Here is a 25,462-nt window from a genome sequence, read left to right as displayed (position 1 = left end):
GTATTGTGCTTCATGATATTTTTTGTGTGTGAGATTTTTTTTATTTATTATATTATCTCACTGTAAGTAGACTAATAATGCTAATGTTTATTCAGTTGCGGAATTAACTTAGTTATATAGTGTAATGTGTGTCTTTTGTTTGAATGATTTTCTTTATGTGTCTTATGATATTGGAATTTTTACACAAAATGACTATTTTGACCAATTTTTAACATTTATATTATCCTTTCTAATTTTTAACATTTTTACTTTTTAAAATTTTCTTTAATACTTTTTTAAAGTTTTATAATTACATATTTACCTTTTGTTCTTCTTCCTCATATCTAAACTCATTCAGATCTGGGTTCAACAAGTCATCTCTTACTCTCTCATCAAGCTTATCGAGCTTTCACACTCGTCTTCGCACAATCACCATATGTAGCTTCTCGTCATCAGCCTCTTCTCAAGCCACCATTGTCGTTCAATCGATGTTTGTAAGGTCTTCTTCTTCTTCTTCTTCTTCTTTCTTCTTCTTCTTCTTCTTCTTCTCATTTTGCTAAAATTACAAAAATAAAAGTTTAGATTTTATAGTTTTTATAAGAGTTTGTTGTTTATTTGCTTATTTATTATTGATTTTTCTATTTTTCTTACAGATTTTAGGAATTTTGTTCTTATTCTGTTAGTTGAGTTCTTATATATATACATATAAAAGTACACTGCTGTTCATTTAAATGCCCAAGAGAATTCTTTACTAGCTTAAAGGAATAAAGCACATTCAAATGTAATTTTATTTCAACTTTAAGTTAGCATTTTCATGGTATTGTTTAGATATTACTTTTGCTGATCTATATTTTATCTTTTTTATGAATCAAAAATTTTATCTAAATATTTTAATGGTTACGTTGATTTAACGTTGTTTATAAGTTGTTTTATAGTTGTTTCATCTTTTAATTTTTTTATTGTTGCTGTTTCACCAAGTCATCCATTGAAGAGGCTTTTCAGGGAAAAATGTGAGGTAATGATGATAAGGTTGTAACTTTAAAGATTAATGTATTAGTTTTTGTTGTCTTTATCTAGTTTCAAAGACTTGTTTTGTTATGTTTACATTTTTTTTTTTTCTGATGTATTTAGTTAACCTTAAATGGTTTATGTCTCTCATTTTTTTCTGTTTCTAATTAGTTATTTTTTAGTTTTAATTTAGTTATTATACGATTCTTATTCTAAGGTTCTTAAGTTTTTTTTTAAAAACTAGATTATTAGGCTACGTCTTACATTTATCAATTGTATTTGAATTTGGATTGGAATTGTTTTAGTTGCATGTTTATTAAATTTTATAAATTACATTATTTTTTAGTTGTTATATTGTTGTTTTAATGTTGTTCGGTACATGATATATTGTAGTATTATATAGCTATTAATTATATTTTTATTGGTTCATTATTTTATTAATTTTGTCATCCTAATATTTTTAGGTGCATGATAAGACCTCTGACGTTGTTGACAAGTTGAAGCTTTCAAAGAAAAATATTGTCAAGGTTTATAATTTGCTTTTTTAATTTGTCTTGTTTGAAATGTTCTCTGATTGTTGTTCATTCATTTGAAAAAAAAAATCATAGCAGAAAGTTGTTTTATAGTTTGTTTAATGTTGTTTTGATGTTGTTTTAACTGCTGCAGGACTTGATTTCTAGTGATGATGAACTTCAAAGTTGATCAGAATAAACTTGTTGTTCATTTCTATTCCTTTGGTAGAATGAAGTGAGTTGCAAACATTGAAAGTGTACAAGAAAATGTTTCAAAGTCTTTTAAGAAAGTTGAAGCCACTATACATGAATTAATGATTGAGCAGTGTATTTGGAGTTATTTTATGATGCTATTTAAATATTCTGTTACAGTGGAGTTATTATATATTTATTTATTTATTATTATTTAGTTGTTCAATTAAGAAAAACTATATATATATATATGTTTAATTTTACATGGAAACATATATAAAGATTGTTGTTGTGTTATTTTTCTAAGATTATTTGTGTTTTTCAAGTTAACACCACATGTTGATGTCTAATAACTTTTCATATTAGAATAGGTTGTTATCTAATTATCTGCTCGTTGTAATTTAGTTGTTTAACTACGTAAAAAAATTAAATGAATATATGTTTACTTTTTTATGGGTATATAATTTTTTTAAGTTGATGCACTAGTATCTTGTAGTTTCTTCTACTTTTTTCTTAAAGATTTTATATCAGTGATTTTTGAATTTCTTTTGAGTTAATGCAATGCGTTGTTAATTAATTAATTTACGTATTAATATGAAGTTGTTATCTAGTTATTTTATTTTTTCATATATAATTGTTCAATCAAGAGAAAAATAGTTTATGTTTTAGTTTTTCATGGTTCATTCTTTTTGTTGTTTGTTGGTTTCTTTCATATTTTATACACTATTAGCTGATGTACAATTAATTTTTATGTTAAAATAGAATTGTTACTGTGTTGTTTATTCGTTGCTATTAGGTTGTTTAACAAAAAGAAAAATGAGTATATATTTATTTTTTTTGATATGTAGATATATTTTTAAGTTGGTGTACAAGTGTTATGTAGTTGGTTTTAAATTTATTTTATAGATTATTTGTGTATTTTTTTCTTAGATCTTATGTAATTTATGAAGTTGTTTTAATGCCTATTTAACTTGCATATTATAGTAAGTTGTTATGCAGTTATTTATTTGTTGTTATTTAGTTATTCAACCAAATAAAAATGAATATATACACACATGTTTATTTTATTTTATACATTAATGATGTTTTTTTTTTTTTTACATTTTAGAGTTATTTTTATGCCTCTGTAATTTGCATATTGTAGTGGAGTTTATGGAGTTGTTTTTTTTTTTTTATTGTTATTTAATTGTTTAACTAAGAGAAATATATATATATATATTTTTATTTGTGTGTTGTTTTTATTTTATTTTTTAAGTTGGCGTAAGTGTTGATGCTCAATTAATTTTTATATTAAAATAAAATTGTTATCGTGTTGTTTATTCGTTGCTATTAAGTTATTTCAGTATTGTATTTTTTAAAGTTTTTGTCTTATAAATTTATTTTTGTTTGCATAATATGATAAACTTTAATTGATTTATATGCTATGGTTAAGTTGTTTTCTAGTTGTTTTTGTGTTGTTGTTTAGTTGTTTTGCACCGAGAAAAGAAGCCTTATACGTTAAAATTTATTTTGTCCGAATTCGCCACGTGGCAACCACGGCTGCGTTCTGACGCTATAGTTTGTGAGCGTCAGGCAAGTCTAAATGCTTTGTCCCTCACTCGCGTGTGAGTCTCACTCGCCCACATAGCTACATGTGTGCCACACATCTCCTTGCGCATCTGGGGGAGTTTTCAAGTGTATTTTTGTAAATAAGAAACTTTGAAAATAGTATATTTGAAATTAATAAACAATATAAATGTTTATTATTGCTTATGGTAGTATAAATGTATATTTAAAGTAATTTTAACCCAAAATAGAAAAAACTCCGAGAGCATGTCAATTACAAATTTGTGAGAAATTCTAAAATTTGTTGTCTTTTTTTATATGAAGAAGAAATATTTTAAAATTTGTAAAGAGTTTGGGGATGCGACAATACGTTTAAGAAATTACTCTATCGAATGTATTTTTTTTTATCCAGACATAACGATAATGCGTATTAAATATTAGTCATTTATATTTTTTAAATAGAGACCACATCACTTTTAATTGTATGATTAAAATTAAAGACACATCATTATATATAATTGGTCTTTGCGTAAAAGTGTGTTTCTAACATTATCTTATGGTTAATTATATACTGTTCTTATGTTTTTATAAGAAAAAATTATTGTCACTACAACCTGATTCAAAATGTAGAGTTATAATTATTACGAAACAATTTCATCAATAATTTTTTTTATATATTTTAAAAAATAAATCAACATGATATGATAAATATAAAATTAGGATTTTGTTATAGAGCTGCATCTAATATGTAAGGATGTATATAAAGCTAAGATAATTATTAAAAAAAAAAGTGTGTTTATTTTATTTGAGTAATAATATAAGTAATGACACGATAACAAAGCAATATTGTCACAATTACATTTTGATAAAATTTCTAAAATCTAATTTTTTATCAACAAAATAAATATTTATACCGCAAATTTTGTATTTAACCGCAAACAAAATAAGGAAGAGGCGAATTTTATTCGGTTTGTAGATGCTTGGTCTCAAGGGATGGCGAGAATTGCAACGGTCGTTTTAATCGCTCAGACGACCCCTGGGCATTTCAAGTTCAAACCACGAAAGATGCCTCTGTTTTGGAAGCAGAAACTCATGCGGTTATGCTTGCTCTCTGATTCTCAGGTCCTTATGAATGCTTTGGCTATGGGCAAGTGTCCTCCAAAATGATCTTGCTTAAATGTTTCTTTGAAAATTTTAGATATGTATTCTAGTTTTAGAGTCTGTAATTTTTTCTATATTAACCGTTCTTTCAACTCACGGATGGCTTAGCAAAAAAAGCTATGTATCAAGGGGAGGGACATCCCTTGTGATTCTCAGCTATTTTTTCTAGTTAATGAACTTGAAGTTCTTCCAAAAAAATATAATTTTTTTACTACACAGTACAATAATAATTAAAGAAAAAACTTTATTTTAACCGTGTTTGTTTATTAATCGTAACGGTAAAATACTTATCATAGGGGAATTTTACATTAGCTTTGAGATGACAAATAGTAAGACGCAAGGAAAACTGGGGAGGAGTCATAATAATCTGCTCCCTATTATTCTTCTTAGAGCCTAATATAAAAAAAAAACAACAAAGAGAAAAAGGCGACGATTGGAGGACAAACAACACAATATCTGTCACACAAATCTAGTTGGAAGAAAATTTGAATACCCCAGCAAAATACTTGGTAGTGGCGGGATAGATCCCGATCGCCTTCTACGCTGCATGAAGTAATTGAATGAAAATTAATGTAAAGACAAAATGATTTCCACCTGAGCTTCTAATTCCAACTCAACAAAATGGATCAACAGTTGGATGGATAGAGACCCGGCACGGGAGAGGAGAGGGTCCTCCACTGTCGTTGGAATCTGCAACTAAAAGGGTGAGGGAAGCTCCCCAGAGTGGGATGATTTTCTGGACTTTGTGTTCTTAGTAGATGTTGTATAGGAATCAGCATAACTGCCAGTAGTAGTATACATTGATGTTGTGGGGAGTCTACTCTTTGGCAAACCCGTTGTATCACCTCCTCCCAAGCTGTAACCCTTCTCGACTGTTTCCGCTTCCAAAGGCAATTCTTCAAGCGTCTGCCCCAAAAACGTAAAATGTTAGTATCATCCCTTAATTTCATGGCGTGATGACTTAGGTGGAGTTTGGTTGAGAATGGGAATGGTCTTTCTTTCCATTTCAAAATAGAATAGTCATTCCACCAATAGTGAAAAAGCCATTCTATTGGAATGATAATTCAATACTTTAAAATACAACCAAACAAAAGAATGTAATGAAAATTATTTCCTTTCCGTTTCATTTCATTACCTCTAACTAAACGCCACCAACACTTTTACCACCAACATAAAAATTGGAAACAATTAAAGAAAGCATACAGTTAAAGCTGTAGAAACATTGAAAATACAAGTTGGGGAAAGAAAAAAAAAACAAGTCTTAAAATTTTAAGGTGTAGGGATAAGAGGATTGGTAGTAGATGCACAGTAGTTAATAAATAGAGATTGTAATTAAGTTCATAATACGCTGAAACTGTTAATGTAAAAAAAAAAAAAAATCAGAAAAACTACCCGAAATGCTAGTTGAAGAGCCCGGAGTGTATCCCTGGTGCGCTTTCTCTTTGATGCTATTTCGTCAGGTTCTCGCAGCATCTCTTCAAACATGTTCTCTCTGTTCAAGATAAAAAACAAAGAGGGTCCCAATCAAAAGTGAACAATAAACAAATTAATAGAAAAAGATATAATATAAAGAGTAGTTTGTTCAAAAGATCTAAGATTTGATATTTTGCTTGCTTGTTTTTAAAACCTAAAATGGTACCTGTAAAGCTTCCTAATGAAGACATTGTGGAGCTCACGCTTTGTATGGTTTACCTAGATATATAGAAATCAATAAAGTCAGTACATTCATGAGATTCAAGCAACTTTATTGTGTACAAACATTGTTAAGACAGTTGTTGATAATACAGCCCACACCCGCGCGGTAGAATAAAGTGTAAACCACAAAAGAGCAGTCATGTATTATATTGCAAGATAAATATAAAAGAAATTGAACACAAATATGCAAGATAGTTTGATACAAACAGCCATTTTATTGCCGATGCAGATGCAAGCACGGATATATGCAGCCAAAAAACACAAGGTTGCATAAGTATGCTTGAAGGGTTTAGAACAAAACAAATAGCAAAGTCTAAGATACATTGAGAAAAATTCCATATTAAGGCTGATTTGAATCCAGGTCATATGATTGACAATTAATGAAAACAGATTTCCACCTGGAATCCAGTTAATCCAAACAACCAATCTTAATATGAAAAAGGCTGCAAAGAAGTATAAGATGACTAAGCTTATACACAGAAATAAAATGTTACCAGGAAATGCATGATTGCTTTAGGCACAAAGTCTTCAATATTCTTCCTAACAATGTCATAGTACGATCTCAACAGTAGTTTTGTGATTGCAATTTCATTAGTCTCCTCCTCTGAATGGGTTTCCGAAGGCCTCAAGACAGTTGGAGGCTTAACAGGGGGAAAAAAGAAGAATTTTTAATTTATGTAAGGGGGAAAAATTAGTGAAGGCAAATTAGAAGCAAGAGGTAATACCTCTCTTAAGTGGATCATTGATAAGGTTTGCTCCATGTTGCGAATAGGTTCATTGAAAATATTGATTGTTGTGCTCTCTTTAGCAGGTGTACTACGGCTTTCACCTCCACCAAAAATAGATGAAATACCCCACGTTGAACTGCTAGGGTTTCCTGCAATTATCAATAGATGCATCGGATACTAGGATACCAATTTCACTCGAGTACAATTTATGCAACAACAGAAGAAAAAAAGGAGACAACTCCCTATACAATCAAAAATATCCTTAGAAAATCTAGGCAGATTAGAGACGAGAGTGAGTATAAATATCCATTCTATAGACTTGTCGAGACTTTTTTTTTCTAAAAAGAAAAAAATAAATCTAACTGCAACAATGATGTTGGGTATAAATATCCATTCAATAGACTTGTCGAGACATTTTTTTCTAAAAAGGAAAAAATAAATCTAACTGCAACAATGACGTTGGGTATATTCCATTTGATGTTTATCTGCATAATTACTAACTCTTTTCTCAGAAAATTGCATGTTGATAGATAACTTTATTCTTTTGTACAACAAAAAGTTCACACTTTTAGGCATGAACACAGCATTATTTAGGCGTGTTGGGATGAATTTTCAAAAGTCATATATATGTGAAGCTCCTGACTAAGAAAATAGTGTCTGGTTTGTCAATGAAAGTCCTTCGAAAAAACAAGACACTGATAAGTTTTAATGAAATTTAATATTTCCTATTTGATTTATTTCTGATAACGAACTTCTAATTTATCCTTATTCTAATCGAAGAAAAAAAAATGTATATGCACACATAACTTTTTCTTTTTGTGATTTGAAAATTATTCTGAAATAGACTAACCATATACAATAACAAAATATATACGTATATATATATATTTGTATGTATATGAACTTTAGCTTCACTACTTCTATTGCGTATAAGTAAAAGCAAAAGTAAACAGGCCCATAATTTGTTGCAAAGTGTGAAACAATATCTAAATTCTAAGGATATGTACATAATTAAAAATAAACCAAAAAAAACCTTATAAAACTATAATGTAATATCTTACCGGGTGCAACTTTGTCACTATCAGGTGCTGGTCGAACAACCTGCTCATAATCCAAACTCCAAAGAGAATAAAAACATCAATTAGACTAATTTAGTGGTAAAAAATATCAATCTAATCTGATTATATAAATTGTAAGTACAATTGAAACTACATATGCCAGCAACTAAAAATATGAATCATGTGAATTGGGGTGAGAGACTACAATTCTGTTTACCAACAAAAAAAACTCAACTCTACCTGATCAGACACTATCCCATTTGCTTGTCTAGCAAGAATTCCTCGAGATTTCAGACTTCTTTCAGATGCTGGTGCCTTATCAGGTTCCACACCATCCTGTTTGATGAAAAATGTAGGGAAGAGCAAGTAAAAAGCTTATTACAACAATATGCAAACACACATTGGTCGCGATTATTATGAATAAGGGATGCATGTACCTTCAGCCTACCAATCGGCAGTGTTACCCGAGAGGACTTCACCTGTTGTAAGGCAACCTCAACGGCTTTACTCCCACCAATAAAGTTTGGATGAGAAGTATTTATGTAGTCCATCTGCAAATTAGTTACTAATAATGTTTAACAGCAATTCTTCTAAAAATATAGATGAGAATTGAATGAAAAAATTTGCAAAAGGCCAACAGGGATTATATTTTTCCTTTCCTTTGTCAGAAGAATCCAATTTTGAAGCATAATTAATTTTTATGTACCATTACTAATCATGATTATGGTTATGATTATGTCAATTCAAAATATTATTATGTCAGATAAAACCATACCTCCATCTCAATTATGTGTCCAATCATTGTCTCTGAAGGCTCAAGGCCTTCATGCAAGAAGTTTCCTATAACTTCATCCATCTGCTTTCTCAAAACAGGGAATCGTTGCAACTCATTTACTAAGCAATGATGACTAATCTGAAAATAAAAAATTGTTAGTCGAGAATCAAACCAAAGAAGTATGGAAGTAGAGAGACAATTTGTATGGAAGTAGACAACCTTCACCAACTCGTCATATATGAACCTGGCACATTGAAGACTTGGATCTAACAAACGAGCAATTTGCCTCCTAATAAGTACTTCAAAAGGCACCTATGCATACAAAGGTTTCACAAAATGCTCAAACAGCACATAATAGCATAAATTAGAGGATGGCAAATAAAATAAAAGATATATTAATTTACTGGAGATATCCAAATAGAAGAGGAAAACGAAGAAAACATACTTCTGGCACAAACAATGCAGATTTAGGACCAGTTGCATTTTGAATGGCAGTTCGAATGTCATCATCAGTCAAGTCCTCACATGGATCCACCTCCTGCACAGCAGGTCAAATTACATTAAGTCAGGCCATTTGTCATCTGTAGATCCAGAATCAGTATTATTTAATATTTACCAAACAAATTAGGGCTAGAATCCTAAAATTTTTCTGTTTATAAATCACAAGTACGTATTATAAGCAAGGATAACTAAGTCTTAATTATTTTGTTGAAAGTCCACTAACGACAGCACTCATGTTGGGAACCTCTAATCAAGTTCAAAGTGGTTTAAATAGCTATTATAATGCATGTGTGTACCTAAAATTGCAGAGAGGACAGTTTAATTCTTCTTAAGAAAACTTACAACAAAACAGTTATTTCTACCATCAATCATATGTGGTTTTGGCGTGGAAATAAGCTTTAGTGGAAAACTTCCAAAGGGTCAAAATTTATATGTACCCTACACCTGCAGATCTAAGTCTAAAGTACCAACAATATTACAGTCCAATCCCAAATCAAAGGAAGAAGATTTCATAAATTTCTTTAGATGTCAAACTGCATAAACTTTGGGAGATTTCTGGAGATATAAAAACTATTCCATCATCTTTCCGTACACTCGCACAAATATTTTAACAAATTAATGTATATTACCCCCACCACCCCAACCCACCCACCAACAAAAGAGAGAGAGAGAGAGGAAGAAGGGAAAATGTGCAGGTAATTTTTAGTATACTAACCTCTAAACTTTTAACAAATATTGACTGAAATATATAATGAATTCTTGCTCCACCTGACAGCTCAGATGTTGACATTTCCTCATTTTTCCCTTCTACCATTGAAGAAAATGCTGCATTTATCAGGAAAAGAATGAGACATCATTCACAAAGAACTTGAAATGGAAAGCAGAGAGTGCACCATACAAAGACATGAATTCGGGACTTGTTACGAAACTAAAAAAATTAGTAGGTAATTCTACCTACCTTCACAATACTTCGAAAGAATGTTCAGGAGAAGAGCTCCCTGACCAGCCTATCAAACAATAATGTAGTGATAAGTAAAGCAACAAAAAGCAGCTACTACAACGATGTAATGTCTAACCAAGATACGACACCCAAAATCACATAAGTAAAATGCAATTTTACATGCCCAGTGTAGACACACTAAATATGGTGGACCAAGCAAAGATCTCAAAGAAGAAAACAGGGACCAATTTCAATTGAGAAAGATATAAATGTCATACTTTTGATTCTGTGATTTCTCCATAACTGGCATGCTCTTTGGCAACGGCAACCAATGCAGAGCTGATGCGTGACTTGAGTTCAGGGAGTACTTTCTTAATATGTTGAACTAGAATCTGCAATAAATTATAAAGCTAATTCAGAGACTTAGAGTAAATGAGTAGTATCTGCAAAGGAACTATAAAATCCTGGAAATAAGGTATCAATAAACTAGTTCACGTTTATGACAGTTGACAATAAGTTAGCAAGAGTTGTATTTAAAATATAAATAACGGTTCTGTAATTAAAGGGAAAAAAAAAGAGGTTTTTTGCTACTATATATTCATGAAACAATAACAGCAGCATCTGCTGCTAATATTTTACTTGTTAGCTGCCACAATTTTATACCTGGTTCAACTTCTTTGCTAATTGAGGGACACCACAACTATCAGCTAGACCATTATATACCTGCATAAGAGCAACAGAAAACATTAATGAGAGACCTTTTTTTAAAAAAAAGAATCATGCAATGAAATTATCATAATTTCAGAAAATTATAACCATACAGGTCGGCTGCGGAAAAACTTTTCTTCAGCCACAAGTGCATCCTTAATGCTTCTGTTAAGCAAAATATCCTGTTCCAAATAGTAAATTAAAACACTCAATTCGTGTCTTCGCCACTTGTACTATAACAGAAACTTTAATGTAAACCAAGTATACATTTATAAAATGTATAAGATTTAAAAGATAGGAGAGAAAGGAAGAACTGTCAGCAAAAGTCTAACTAAAGAAAAAACTCCAAACTCATTTTTGTTCCAATTTCCAAAATGAGAGACAAAGATTACCTCTTGACTACGATTCACAACCCCAACATAGCCATGTTTCAGGGGAATCACTTTTCCAAGCAACAGATTCCGGGCATCAGTACCTCTGTCCATAATGTCCAACTGTGATCACAAAAGTAGGAAAAAAGAAATTCTCATCGCAATTAATTGACAGCTTCCAAACACTAAGAGAATGTTACAACTTGAAAAGAATGTAAGTGGAAACACACACCTTCGTGATTACTCCTATGGTTCTAGAACCTGCCAAAAGAAAACAGCAAAAACAATCAAAATAATTAATGATAACAATAAAATTAGATAGCTACCATAAAATTCTTAATTTTGTCATTCAAAACCAATACTTACCATCAGGATCAGCACTTCCAGCAATTTGAAGAGCATCTGAATTTGCCAAATCAGAATTTGCAGGTGTAACAGCCAAGATTAAACAGGTATCAATTTTGATATAAGACGTAATCATTGATCTAATTCGTGCTTCAATGTCACTCGGCTGGTCACCAACAGGAACCTTAGTTATACCAGGCAGATCCACCAGTGTGATATCTAGAACATTTGGCGAAAATATCTTCAAGCGAATCTGTTTGTCTGATACACCTTTGTTTCCTCCTGCTTCCCTATCTGTCTCAGCCTGTACCAAAAAAGTAATTTTAATAATAAAAGGAAATATTTTCGACGTCCAATAGAACTACTATATATTCCATACATCAAAAAGGCAAGCCTACTAATAACACATTTAAGTTACATTATTAAACAATTGTATAAATCAGAAAGTAACTAGGCCAGAAATCTAGGGACCAGACAGAGATAGCTGAAGTTGGTATCAACACTCAAGTTTTACTGTGATATAGCATACAAAGATGAGGGTTTGTGTGAAAATTTCTATATGCATGATTAAAGTAAAGATTCATTTACTTCCTCAACTCATTTTCTCTCTCTCTCCAAATTTACAAGCTAAGAAAGTAAAATTACTTTTATAATACTTCCAGTTTCAGCGTATTGATATTCGCTGCATTACATTTCAACTTTATGGCTAATCATTTCTATATAAGAAATAAGAACACATTTCAAAGTTCAAAGCAAGGCCAACAACAAAACATACAATAACAAACTTTCAATAGAATACTACTTGTAAAAATTACCATAAATGAATCTTTACAAATTCTGAATGACTTATCCAATGACCAGCAGTTTGTTACAATGGATGTTGTGTGTGTGTTTTATTTATTAGATTAGAAATTTTCTGCATTGGAAGGCCTCAAAACAGAGGCTAACCGATTCCATACATGGTATCTTTTCTGACTAGAAATTTATATTACAGATAATAGAAGGTGGTAATAATTCCATTATTTCATAACAATATTTGATAAGAAATAATCAAGAAAATATATTATACAAATAAACAAATTAAAGCTTCACCAGACTAAGATTGTTCTGCATATCAAATTACATGGATTTAAGAAAGCTGGACATTTCAAATGCAAATGAAACTTATTTGAATATATATACACATATATATATTGACAAAGTACAGATATCAAATGCAGATTAAGTAAACTATCAAAATGACATTCATCTTTTTTTAAAATCACAACGACATTATCTTAAACCCCCAAGAAACATGTTTCTCCATACATGAAATTCATCCTAAAAACATTACCACAAGGCATAGTCTTTATCTATACTAGATAACAATCAAAATTCAAGCATTTCCCACACCTAGAAATGAAGCCAGCCCGCATTATTCCCCATTTATCCTTCTATGAAATATGAATCCCACATTATCACATTTTACATTCTCAACATTTCTCCTGTATTTACACTATTAGAATTTATTCATTTTATTCAGGGGAAAAAAAAACATTAATCCAAAAAAACCATACCAAACCTGAATTTCCCTGCGGATTTCGGAGAAATCGTGAAAACGCTTCCCAGGCAAGTGAAGGAACTCCCCGTATTCCTCATCGGTTCCATCAGCGTTCTTCTTGATCTGGAGAAGCTGAAGCACAAGAGGTCGGCGGGTACATATTTCAGGACCCCTAGGAAGAAAGTCCCTGCCAACAAGAGCCTCAAGAACACTCGACTTTCCGCTACTTTGGCTTCCAACGACGGCGACCTGGGGGAGCTGGATGCTAGATTGGCTCCCAAGCTGAGCAAAGATATCCTGAAGCTTGTTAACGATAGGGATAACAGAGGTTCCCAAAGGTGCCGCAGCCGACGACGACGACGACGACGGCGGATGTGATGCCTCGTCCGCCATTGATGGATCTTAGAGAAGCTTCCTAGGGTTTTTGAATTGTAGATAGAGATATAGAGAAGAAGGATTTGATTAGAGGTACGTGATTTTTGGGGGTTCGATTGATCGAATGAGAAGGATTTTGGGGGTGCGCAGAGGAGTTGTTAAGCTACACACCAGTGCGCTGGGAAAGAGAGAATAATGTTTTCACGTTGGAAGCTTTTTTTGAATTACGAACACCGTAGTCCCCCCCGAAGCAGCTACAAGCTCGGCTGGCTCAATCGAATCGACTCGGCTCGGCTGACTTCAGGGAAATTACCCTAAATATTACTTTTTTTATTTTTTTTTTTCAAATTTAGTGTTTGGGTTTATAAAGTGATGGGAGCTCTAGTTGCAATAAGAATTACTATATGATTTTTTGTTGCAATTTAGGTTGCAGCACTAGTTGCAATAGGGGTTTGTATATATAATTCCGTAAAAATACAAAAAAAAAAAAGCTTTTGAAGTATAAAAATGATAAAGCCCTATATATTATTATTAGTAAAATTTCAATTTTTTTTGAGACTTTTTCATTTTTACATTTTAAAACAGTTTTTTTTTTTTTTTTTTTTTTTTTTTTGCATTTTTACGTAATTTTACATAGAAACTCATATTGAAACTTGCGCTGCAACTTAAATTGCAATAAAAAATCGTATAAAAATCCCTATTGCAACTAAAGCTGCAACCACTTTAAAAACTCTAACCGTAAATTTTAAAAAAAAAATTAAAAAATAGTGTACGAGATACTAATCCCCATTTTTTTTTTAAGGGAATTAGTAAAATTTAATTGAAATATTATTTTCAAGTAAAAGTAATGTGTTAGAATAAATGTGTGGGTGTTTTTAATTTTTTTTTTCAAACCATATGTGATTTTCATGATCTGTTAAACTGTAATCGTATCGCGAGATTTTAAAACGGTATAAATTATACTGTGAAAATGCACTATGATATTGTTTAATTTAAACCGTTTACATATTTAGTATCCTAAAGTAAAATTTAATCAATTTAATTATATTAAATTAACAAAATAATTCTCAATTTTATATAATAAAATAATTAAATAAGAATTTAAACTTTGTAAAATTAAAGAAAATTTAATTGTATTGATAAAATTTTATTAAAAAATTTTAATTGAAGTTTAAAATAGTAAATATATATTTTAAAATATAGACTATAAAAAAGAATATAAAATACTAAATTTATATATATTTTTTTGAAAGGCTAATTAGTAATTTTTCCCTCTAAATTTTGACATGTACTAAATCGTGCCCCTTAAATTTTTTTGGCAGTTAAAAATTTCCCTCAAACTATTGAGATTGTTAAATTTAAGGACTTTTGTTTAATTTTAGTAAAAAATTCTAACATGGATGAAAGTTCAAGTGGCCTGATTTAGTACATATGATTTGGTAGATATCAAAGTCTGGGGAGCATGCTTTAGTACATAAACAATTACTGAAACAGTAAAATTGAATGAAATTAAACAAAAGTCCTTAAATTTAACAATCTCAATAGTTCGAGGGGAATTTTTAACGGCCAAAAAAGTTCAGGGGCACGATTTACTACATGTCAAAGTTCAAGGGGGAAAATTACTAATTAGCCTTTTTGAAATGGCCAAACTTATATTTAGATATACCAAATGTATATTGAACCTAATTTTTTTTTGGCTAATTAGTAATTTTTTTTCCTGAACTTTGACATGTACTAAATCGTACCCCTGAACTTTTTTGGCCGTTAAAAATTCCCCCGAACTATTGAGATTGTTAAATTTAAGGACTTTTACCTTATTGAATGAAACAATCACTGAAACAGTAAAATTGAATGAAATTAGACAAAAAAAAAAATTTAGGGACACGATTTAGTACATGTCAAAATTCGAGAAAAAAAATTACTAATTAGTTTTTTTTTTTTTTCAAATATGCTCACTTTTTTTTTTTTAAAAAAAAAAAAAGCTATGTTAAACTGACGAGATAGAAGGGCAAAGAGGATCCTTCTGGACATTTGACCAAAATATCCTGGCTTACTCACCAAGGCATCTAAACCAATTCAAACAACAACTTATTATTACACAGCAAAAATCCAATGAACACAGTTCCATCATTCTTATAATGTGATCTCCAACAACGTACGAATTCAACAATAATCAACCAAGTAGAGTTTTCAAATCAACCATTTAAAATACGACACGTGTTCAACTACTCTAGAATCGAGACAGAGAATCACAGACCATCTCGATATAAAGTCCTGAATCCCGGGATTAGAGAAGCCCAAACGTAAGAATTCCTCTCTCTCCACAATATTCTAGACTCTTCTTCCTATTAGGGTTTATCTCCGTCGTCGTTGCAAATCTCCTCAGCCGTCACAAAAATGGCTCGTCGTAGCTCAGGTTCTTAAAGATTTAATTTTATTAGCTCTGTGTTTAATCAATTAGCTTCGCTTAATTTCTCTCTTATTGTTGTTTTTATACACCTTGTTGAAATTTAGGGTTAGGAGACAGAACTAATTGGAAAGGTTTACGACTTGTCGTGATTGGATTTGGGGTTTGTTTTTGCTTTAAGTTGCATATTAAATGATTGTTTTAGATGGATTTGGTAGTTATTGGGATTGTTTTTGTGTGGCTTATTCTTATTTATGTATAAGATTCAATCGTGATGTCAGTGTTTAAGAATAGTAAATTGGAGGCGTATTGCTAAGAGAGATGTATTACCTTCTGGGGTTTGAGTTTTGGGCGCGGCTTAGTGTTTTTTCGGTGGGTATTGTGTCCTGTAAAAGGAGTGTAAAAGGAGTTGTGTTAAATTTGATGTCTCTTCATTAATAATATACTAACAACTTGAGTTGTAAATTGTAATACAGTTACAGTGCTATACTGTTATAATTCATGGAAGTACATTTCGCTTGCACAAGCTGTATGGAACTTGCTATGTAGCATTTGAAATGTTGCAGGCTCGGGTCGGTTGGCTTGATTCAAATGCCTATCTGTTATGCTTAAGCTTGACTTAATTTTAGAAGCGTTCTGTTTTGTTGTCTTTCTTGAATGCAAACTAGGAAAGGATGTATTTTGTATAAGTTTTAGTGTCCTGTCTACTCCACTCATCATAGACTTATTGTGTTGCTCTTAACTTTTTTATTAGGAAGATCTGCCCCTCGTCCAGCTGCACGATCTGCACCTGTGCGCAACCCTCCTCAGCCAGGTATTTTTCGTTTTTCCTTTATGTATGTCATTGATAGGCATTTTTTTTTCCATTCTAAATTTTTTTATCTGTATCTGTAAATGGCTTGATGTTATTCTTGGCACTTGCATGAGCATCTTCTTATATGGGTTTGTGTTAATTTTTTTCTTTCTTTTTAAATTGGTTCAGCTAGCCGTGCTCCTCCTCCAGCTCCTGCACAGCAAGGTGGCGGTGGAATGCTATCAGGGATTGGATCCACCATAGCTCAGGGTATGCGAAATGAGATCTATATTATATTTGATGGTATGAGCTTCACTTTCAAGAGGATTCTCATGTTCTTATGTTTTGCTATTTTGTAGGATTGGCCTTCGGCACAGGAAGTGCTGTTGCACACAGGGCTGTAGACTCTGTTATGGGTCCTAGAACCATCCAGCATGAAACTGTAGCGTCTGAGGCTGCTCCAGCCCCAGCACATGCTGCAAGCAGTATGGGTGGTGCAGATGCTTGCAACATTCATTCCAGGGCCTTTCAAGATGTACGCATTACTTTATTTTTAAAATCAAATGCTTGAATTGATTCATATATGTTTTAATTTATTACTTTCTTTTAAATGTTTAGATTTAAAGAAACTGTTGGATTTTGATTTCAACCTAGTGAATAAATGTTAGAATTTATAAAGTATGAGGTTTAGAATTTTGCTAGTGCGAGCAGTGAACTAATTCCGATATCCAAATTAGTCATCTGAATCATCCATTATATTGTAGCTATACCTATAGGTTCCTTTAGAATTTACTGGTTGGTATTTAATTCTGTGAGATATTATATTTGTGGCCTTTTGTCTAAACTCATCTCTCCTTTATTCAAATTATTAAAAAAGATCATCTCTCATTTATGAAATGCACTTTTAGCTTTGTAGAGGTAAACCTTTTCTGTTTGCAAGTTTCTTTGGCTATGAAAATGGTTTGAACTTCTGTTTTTTTTATTTTTTTATTTGCAGTGTATCAACAGCTACGGGAGTGACATTAGCAAGTGTCAGTTCTACATGGATATGCTTGCTGAATGCAAGAAGAATTCCAGTGGCATGTTGAATGCTTAAGAACCTTTCTGAAAATACAAATTTCATCTTGCACTTTGGTACTGTAGTTTGTGTTTTTATGATGATGAACTTAAAGAAAGAGTCCATGAAGCTATTATGTTAAATAATTCATTATTGGGAGACAATCAATACCTATGATCCATATAAGTACTCTTTTTATTGTGGTGGGCACTTGGATCTAAAGTCAAGTAATTCTTTACCATCTTTATATTCTTAAATGGTGGACTCTGTTTTGAGTATTTTGATGGATTAGTCATTTCCTAATAAATTAATATATTGCTCGTTCAAACTTCACAAATGTGATTTTTCTTACATGAATGTGTTGGCTACTTTGTGCATGATGCCCTTAAGATAAGATAATGTTGCATTTTATGAAAAGATATGCCTTGGTTAGTTGGTTGTATTTTAATTTTATCCCTTAAACAAGTTTAAAGTTTAATAGTAAGCATAACCGATGAAAAATGCTCTGAAAGTAAAGTATTGCTGCTTTCAAATTAAACTGTGGGGGCCCCTTGAAGAGACCATTTCCACCCGTTGCCGCCATCGGGTATGTGACCACCGTCACCGCCGCTGTTTTCTCTTCGTCTTTCTCTTAACATAACAAGACTAATGCTCATAATCCCAACAACTTAAAGTAACAGTTCGATGTATCTTCACAGATGACAGAACCACCAAAAATTACCTTCCTCTAATAACCTTTACTTTCCACATGTATGTTCCAATCTTGAATAGAGACAAAAATTAGTTTGTACTGATGAGTAGTAGGTGATGGGATAACAAACAAAACTAGCCATCCTCACCACACATTCTTCAGACACCAAACCGATAAGGCCTCTCTTCTCTTCACCCTTTTTCTGTCTATTTCTCCTTGAATCACTCCTACTGTTTTTTGTGAACTTAGAAAGCATCTCAAAATATTTAAGCCTAAAAATGTTATCACTAAGACCTTGTAAGAGCCAATGTCAATCAACATTTCTCCCATCAATAACAACCCCATCATCTAAGCTCCATCAAAGACTAACCCAAACAACAGTTCACATGAGAAGAAGAAAGGTAATTGGTTGTACTACCAGTGACAACAAAGGAGGAGGAGGAGAAGAAAGCAAGACCGAAAACAGACGAACTTTCTTGACAATCGAAGAAGCAGGACTTGTCGAAATTTCTGGCCTCAGCCCTCATGAGCGCTTTCTTTGCCGTCTTACGGTACAATGCATATTACATACATCACTTACTCACTTTCTTTTTATATATTTTTTTTTTTATAGAAAATGTATTGATGGTGTTTGTTTGTGTTTTGTTGTGTTTTAGATATCTTCCTTAAACTTGTTAAGAGTAATATCAGAACAAGAAGAATGCTCAATTGAAGAGCTTAATGCTGGCAAAATATGTGATTGGTTTGTAAAAGATAAGCTCAAAAGAGAACAGAATCTTGACTCTGCTGTCCTTCAATGGGATGATTCTGATTTTCAACTTTGATTTTCTATTTTCTTTCTCTCTTTTTAATAGGATAGTATTATTATTGTTTACAGTAATTTTATACACTCAATTATATTGCAAGGCAATTAATTTATGAGCTTGTATGTAACATTTTGGGAAAATATGTTAAAAGAGTTTGGTTGGAGTGTTTGAACTTTCATGACAAGTTAAATTATCATAATCTTATTAACATAATTTTAATTGGAGTGGTGACACTGCTTAATAAAATAATTTTATTTTGAGTAAATGCTATTTTGGACTCTGTGTTTTGCAAAAGTTATTAATTGAACCTTCTATTTTGTTAAATAACAAAATAGACCTTAAATTTTCTAAAATTGTACAAATAAGAGATTTTTTTGTCAAAATAAAACTTAATAATAATCTGATCTAGAAATGTTATGACAAAACTAATTACATAATCTATATCTGTTCATGTTATAAATTGTCTTAAAGTTAGTGATATTAAAAAATAAAATTGTTGCAAATTCAGCTCAAGGTCCTATTTTTACCAATTTAGAAAATATATAGTCCATTTTGTCATTTATCAAAATAGAGGGTCCAATTAATAACTCTTACAAAATACAGAGTTTAAAATAGTATTTACCTTTTTATTTTCTCCTTGTAAATGCAATCCATTTTTTTTTTGTTTTTATTATTTCCAAGATTTCTTGATAAAATCCCAATCAATTATATAAGAGTACCCAATTTCAAAACAAAATCAAAGAGGTGCATAAGAAGGAAACATAGTCTTATTGATAGGAAAGTAAAAGAAAGGAAACAATGGCAAAAAATAGCAAGTCTTTTTCCACATGGTAATCACATTAATATTAGAGATTAGTGGAGTCTATTAGAAGGTTCTTCAAAATTTTAGAATGATTTACTCTAGACATTTCAAGTATACTTTATATGAATATGAAAAATGCTAGGAGGTGCTAAAATATATTGGTTTGGCCTAGATACCTTACACAAAAATGATGTTTTTTGTTCCTTGAAAAAAGTTTGCACAAGCAAGAGGTGACTGTTTACAATGTTCATCATCACATATATTACCCAATAATGATTATATGTAGAGTAGTCCTATAATTAAACACAAGATTTAGAGTAAAAACACCATTTTGGTGATATGATATTGATGAGAAGTTGCAAAAGCTGGTTGAGATAGAAAAATCAACATAATCACAACAACTGAAGCTTGTTTTTGATTAAATACTTTCATTTTTGCGAAATTCGCCAAACTAAAATTTGTAAAATAACTACATTTAATTTGCTCTATTGTTAATCAAATTTTTCATAAAGGTTATTATGGATTGCAAAGCTACACTAACTATATTAATACAAATTATCTAGTGATATGAGCAATGAAAGAATCCCATTCCATACGAGTGACTCCTCCTTCATCTGTAGATTTTCTAACTTCATCACCCAATTCCTCAGTCCTCTTTCTAATCTCACAACCTTCATCTGATGCCATTAATGTCTTCACAGCTTTGCTAATCATAACCGAACTCACCAACTCATCTCTTTGCTCCCATTCCATAACTGCCACTCCCACTTTGAGCACTTCAGTTAAGAACAAAGCATTAATAGGTTGATCTGAATGCATTGGCCAAGCTGCTATAGGCACTCCAAAACTTATGCTCTCCATACAAGAATTCCACCCACAATGACTCATAAATCCACCTATTGATTTGTCCCTTAAAATCTCTACTTGGGGTACCCATTCCCTCACCACAATTCCCATTCCCTTAATCCTTTCCTCAAACCCACCCGGAAGTAGTGATCTCCAACTCTCTTCTTCATGAGTACTTAAATTATTACAGGGCCGACTCTTAGGTGAGGCAAGTAAGGATTGCGTGTTGATCTCCCCATTGTTCCTGAAAATGTAAAAAATAAAAAAAATTATTAGTATATAAAATATTCAGATATCTTAAAAAGTTGAGCATTGTTATTGAGCATCAATGATGTCTAGCACTATCTAGAGATGATGCTTTATGATTAGTTAACGATATTTTTTAAATTTTTTTACATTGAATTACATGAGACCTGATATTTGGTTGCACCAATAGCAATATAACAACTAAACACTATTGGTATTTTTACTACAAAAAATTGCTATTTTTAGCAATAATTTTTTAGTCATAATATAATTTTTTTGACTAAATGTGACTTTTAATCACAACAAAATATTATTTGTGACTAAAACATAGTTTTTACATACAAGCTGTCAATAATTTAGTTTTAGTTACAACAAGTATTATAACTAAAAGATACATTTAGTCACAATAAATTATAATTTTTGTGACTAATACCTTTTGTCACAAACTTTTTATTCACAACATAAGAATGATGATTTATAATTTGTCACAACTTTGTCACTTTTAGTCACACATTTTATTATGACTAAAAGTAAGATTTTTTGTAGTGTTTTAACATTTCTCTACAAAGTTTTAACAGACTAATTTTCCTTTTAATAATGACTAAACTATTTATATTGAGTCCCAAAATTTAATTTGGGATACATAAGGCACCATTTATGTAAAAAAAATTATATTTTTATGTTTATATATATATATATTTTTTTTTATATTTTTACGGTTTTTTTTTATAAATTTAACACGAAAACAACAATAAAACTACATAAAAGTAACATCAAAATAACATCAAAACAACAACAATAAATAACATACAGATAACAAAAAATCAACAGCAAATTAACAAGAGTACAACATAAAAAGATCGTATTTTATGTAAATAAAATAAAAAAAATCGTAAAAAATATTTAAAATTCCGTGAAATTAATAGAGCATGTTTGGTATTATTTTTTGTTTTTTGTTTTAAAAAATTGTTTTTAGAAATGAGAACAAAAAATAGTTTTTGAAGTTTTTAAAATACAAGTCACGTTTGGTTAGTGATTTTTAAAAACAACATTGACCAAAAGTGAATTGGTTTTTAAAACAGAAAACAACATTTTGTTGTTTTCAAAATTCTTGTTTTTTGTAAATTTGTTTTCTGAAAACTGTTTTTAAAAAACAAGGCCAAACAAGTTAAATTGTTTTTAAAAACAATTTTCTATTTTTAAAAACAAAAAACAGTTTTTTAGCTATGATGCCAAACATGCACTATATTTTTGTAATTTTTTTTTTGATTTTTGTGTATTTGTGAAATAATCCCATTTAATTTTGTATTAGGCCCAACATACCTTGGTACCGACTCTGAATCATCATCAACTTTATCAGCTTCCCTCAATGCCCATATAAACTTTACATCACTTAGCTCTAAACCAACAGCAATCTCATTAATCTCTTCTTCTGAAAAATCAGTTAATGTTCCAAAAGAAACATACAACACACTATTTGGTTCTTGTTTCTCCAACCACTCAAATAGCCACTTGTCTTGATCCTTAATCTCCTTACTACTAATTGTTGTCATTTTGTGTAAAGGTCCAATTGCCCACATCTTCTTATCCAAACCAATTTCATTCACTAAACGTTGTAAAAAAATACCTTCAATAATTCTACAACTGTTGAAAATATCCCCAGCTTGAAAATTCAACTCTTGTAACTGTTTATTTATAAACTCAATCACCACAGTTGGGAAACAAGATACCCAAGACGGTATATGCTTTATTGGGAGAACGATGTCGTTTTGTCCCATTAAGGAAACACACTTGTATGTGAAAAAAGAAAAAAGAGAGCCACAGTTAACAGAATATGCTTCTCCGTTTGGTATATTAACGACATCTTTTACTACCGAAGTCATTAAAACATCGTGAATAACGACAAGTCGTTTTGTGGATTGAGATAGTGAATGGAGAAGATTAGAAACTGGTTTGTGGAGTTGGGTTAAGGCTTCGAAGCATGGAATTAAGGTATTGGGAAATTTTGTTTTGGAAGAAGTAGGTGGTGGAAATTGAAGTGGGTAGGGATGGAATTGGATTTGGGTTAGTTGGTGAAGTGGGTTTGGGGCTCGAGACTTGATTTGTGAGTTGTGAAGAGTTGAGGTAATGTAGTGGGTTGGGATTTTGTATGAGGAGATTATATGGGCAAATTGAAGAAGGTAGTTGAGATGGCTTTGAGCTAGGAATGGAACCATTAACACCACAACTGGTGATGATGATGAAGAAGAAGAAGCAATGGTGGTAGTCTCCATTGATTTTTTCTTGGTGAGGTTAAGAGATGATAAGATTTGCTTTTTATAAATTGTTAAGTTCCCACCAAATAATTGTTTTGCCTGTATAGCACGTTGATAAAGGTGCTTTTTTACTTAGGACAAATGATAATGTCCCATGTTTATTGTACAAAAGAAAAAATTAGAAATGAGTGATTGCACTCCACTCAAGTTATATCACTCTCTCAAGATTTCAAACCACTATTTTTAGATTCTTTCATCAAAAGAATAACTTCAATGTTTTAGACCACACATCAACATGAACTAAGACCCACTCTTAAGGGTGTTCATCAAACCGCTCAAATCGTTCGCACTGCAAAAAAAAAAAAAGTGATTTGAAATTTTTTACGGTACGGTCGCGGTTTGAATTTTTCCTAAACCGCGCAGTGCGGTACGATTTACAGTTTTGAATTGTTAATATGCGGTTTAAACTGCACCACACCGTACATTATAAAAATACTAATTTTTATATTTATTTAGGTCCAATATGTGAATGTTCAACCCAAAACCCACTAATTATTGTATTGTTAAAACTTATTTTTTTTTTCATATATATTTTCAAGCTTTATGGTATTTTTTATAAGTGTTGCTCAAACTTTGTTGTATTTGTGATAATTTAGTTATTTGGTGATAGTTCAAACCGCAAAAATTGCACCGCACCACACTATTTTTTTTGCGGTGATTTTTTTAGTTTCGCGGTGCAGGTGCGGTTTGAAAAATTAAAAAAACTGCATGTGCGGGTTGGTTTGAAAAAATAGTCAAAAACCGTACCACTCGCACCGCGAACACCTCTGACCCTTACTTCGTCACGGGCTCCAAACATCGACCCCGGACTCAGATCTCAAACCTTGAACATAAACTTAGACCACATATCCCATATTTAGACTTGGACCTAGCTCCAAATCCTGAACTTAGACCCAGAACCCAACTCTACCCCAGAACACCAGCTCCAAACTCGAACCCAAATATGCGAAAGAATATATAAAAAAAAATGAGAAAAAAATAAAATTATTTTTGAAAACAGAAAATAAAATTTCAGTTTTTTATTTATTTTTATAAGAATCAATATAACAGAGATATAAGACAGTAACATGATACTTTAAAATCAAATTAATTTTATCTCTCTATTCTGTCTCAACCTTTTTTTTTTATTACTGTATATATATCCTCACACCATTCTCTCTCTCTAAGTTTTTTTTTCCTCTTATGTTTCAATTTTTAAGAAGGGATATTGGCGGCTAAACCACCTGAACTTTACGGTTTGTAACAGTTAATCACAAAAACTGAAATTTTGGCAGCATAACTATCTAAACCCGAGTTCCGTTTTGCTCTGTACACCTCCATCCAAAAAGCAAAGTCGGTGGACTGTCCACGTGTACACACGACAAATTTTTAGTGGTCCACGTAATATTAGTTTTAAAAAATAATTATAAATATTTTAAAAAAATTTAAAAATAACAAATAGTAAAAGCTTCCTACTCCATTCTCCCTCGCAAGACAAGCTTTTATAGAATAAAAGTATAAAATCTCAAGGAGAGTTGGACACTCCCACTTTCAGATGTGGTAAAACGACTTCAAACAGGCAAGGATCCTGTAAGAATTTGGGGCAAGCTGGAAAGGTGCAATTCTGAGATAGTTGTAAAATTCTTTAAAATAATACCTTAGGGCGAGTACGGCTCCTGCCCTAATATGTTCCACGCTCTAAGCTCTTATTTATGAGGACTCGCTGGTGCTGCAACCCTCATCTCTAAGGACACGTTCTGGGGGGAAACAACTAAACTCCCCCAGGAGCGACTGAACGGATGCAACATCCCTTCTTGTTTCTAATTCAACAAGATCTTAAAACATCCCCTACATAGGGAGCAATCGACCTTATCCTAGATTCAATTAGTTAAACTTGGAACGTAACAGAAGGATTCTGAGGCATCTTGGATTTGTGAGCTTTATGAGCCATTAGTTCAAATTCTAAGTAACCTGATGAAAAAGCAACAATGACTGGTGGTAAAAAAATATTGGCCTTGCTAAGGGAATATCAACTAAATTAGACGATTCAAGCCATGGATTAAAAAATATAGCTTAAAATTAAGGAC

General features: G+C 31.6%; 3 protein-coding genes and 1 pseudogene across 3 annotated transcripts; 2 read left to right on the top strand and 2 right to left on the bottom strand.

Moving 5' to 3' along the window:
* Nucleotides 1-4,621: 4,621 nt before the first annotated feature.
* On the bottom strand, nucleotides 4,622-13,693 carry LOC115719218 (dynamin-related protein 3A-like; annotated as a pseudogene).
* A 1,867-nt stretch (nucleotides 13,694-15,560) lies between these two features.
* On the top strand, nucleotides 15,561-18,027 carry LOC115719459 (uncharacterized). Its single transcript, XM_030648520.2, has 5 exons — nucleotides 15,561-15,849; nucleotides 16,595-16,654; nucleotides 16,823-16,903; nucleotides 16,993-17,168; nucleotides 17,631-18,027. Exons 1-5 carry the CDS (start codon nucleotides 15,831-15,833, stop codon nucleotides 17,727-17,729), a joined length of 435 nt encoding a protein of 144 aa, XP_030504380.1. The 5' UTR covers nucleotides 15,561-15,830; the 3' UTR covers nucleotides 17,730-18,027.
* A 154-nt stretch (nucleotides 18,028-18,181) lies between these two features.
* Nucleotides 18,182-19,365, top strand: LOC115719458 (uncharacterized). The gene is made up of 2 exons (XM_030648519.2): nucleotides 18,182-18,932; nucleotides 19,038-19,365. Exons 1-2 carry the CDS (start codon nucleotides 18,660-18,662, stop codon nucleotides 19,203-19,205), a joined length of 441 nt encoding a protein of 146 aa, XP_030504379.2. The 5' UTR covers nucleotides 18,182-18,659; the 3' UTR covers nucleotides 19,206-19,365.
* Nucleotides 19,366-20,400: 1,035 nt separating this feature from the next.
* On the bottom strand, nucleotides 20,401-23,517 carry LOC115719547 (zeatin O-xylosyltransferase). Its single transcript, XM_030648638.2, has 2 exons — nucleotides 22,405-23,517; nucleotides 20,401-21,079 (listed from the first exon to the last, which is right to left on the bottom strand). Exons 1-2 carry the CDS (start codon nucleotides 23,352-23,354, stop codon nucleotides 20,545-20,547), a joined length of 1,485 nt encoding a protein of 494 aa, XP_030504498.2. The 5' UTR covers nucleotides 23,355-23,517; the 3' UTR covers nucleotides 20,401-20,544.
* Nucleotides 23,518-25,462: the final 1,945 nt, after the last annotated feature.

The sequence above is a fragment of the Cannabis sativa genome, chromosome 2, assembly GCF_029168945.1.
Source record: "Cannabis sativa cultivar Pink pepper isolate KNU-18-1 chromosome 2, ASM2916894v1, whole genome shotgun sequence".
In the NCBI taxonomy this organism is placed as follows: Eukaryota; Viridiplantae; Streptophyta; class Magnoliopsida; order Rosales; family Cannabaceae; genus Cannabis; species Cannabis sativa.
This window is presented reverse-complemented; position numbering and strand designations above follow the sequence as displayed.

What these genes read in the sequence shown, in the direction of transcription:
- LOC115719458 (XM_030648519.2), top strand. Translation starts at nt 18,660, where the DNA reads ATGTTATCACTAAGACCTTGTAAGAGCCAATGTCAATCAACATTTCTC. An exon ending in GCTTTCTTTGCCGTCTTACG is followed by an intron (nt 18,933 to 19,037) that starts GTACAATGCATA and finishes GTTGTGTTTTAG; the next exon opens with ATATCTTCCTTAAACTTGTT.
- LOC115719459 (XM_030648520.2), top strand. An exon ending in GCGCAACCCTCCTCAGCCAG is followed by an intron (nt 16,655 to 16,822) that starts GTATTTTTCGTT and finishes AAATTGGTTCAG; the next exon opens with CTAGCCGTGCTCCTCCTCCA. An exon ending in TGGATCCACCATAGCTCAGG is followed by an intron (nt 16,904 to 16,992) that starts GTATGCGAAATG and finishes GCTATTTTGTAG; the next exon opens with GATTGGCCTTCGGCACAGGA.
- LOC115719547 (XM_030648638.2), bottom strand. Translation starts at nt 23,354, where the DNA reads ATGGAGACTACCACCATTGCTTCTTCTTCTTCATCATCATCACCAGTT. An exon ending in GATTCAGAGTCGGTACCAAG is followed by an intron (nt 21,080 to 22,404) that starts GTATGTTGGGCC and finishes TTACATTTTCAG; the next exon opens with GAACAATGGGGAGATCAACA.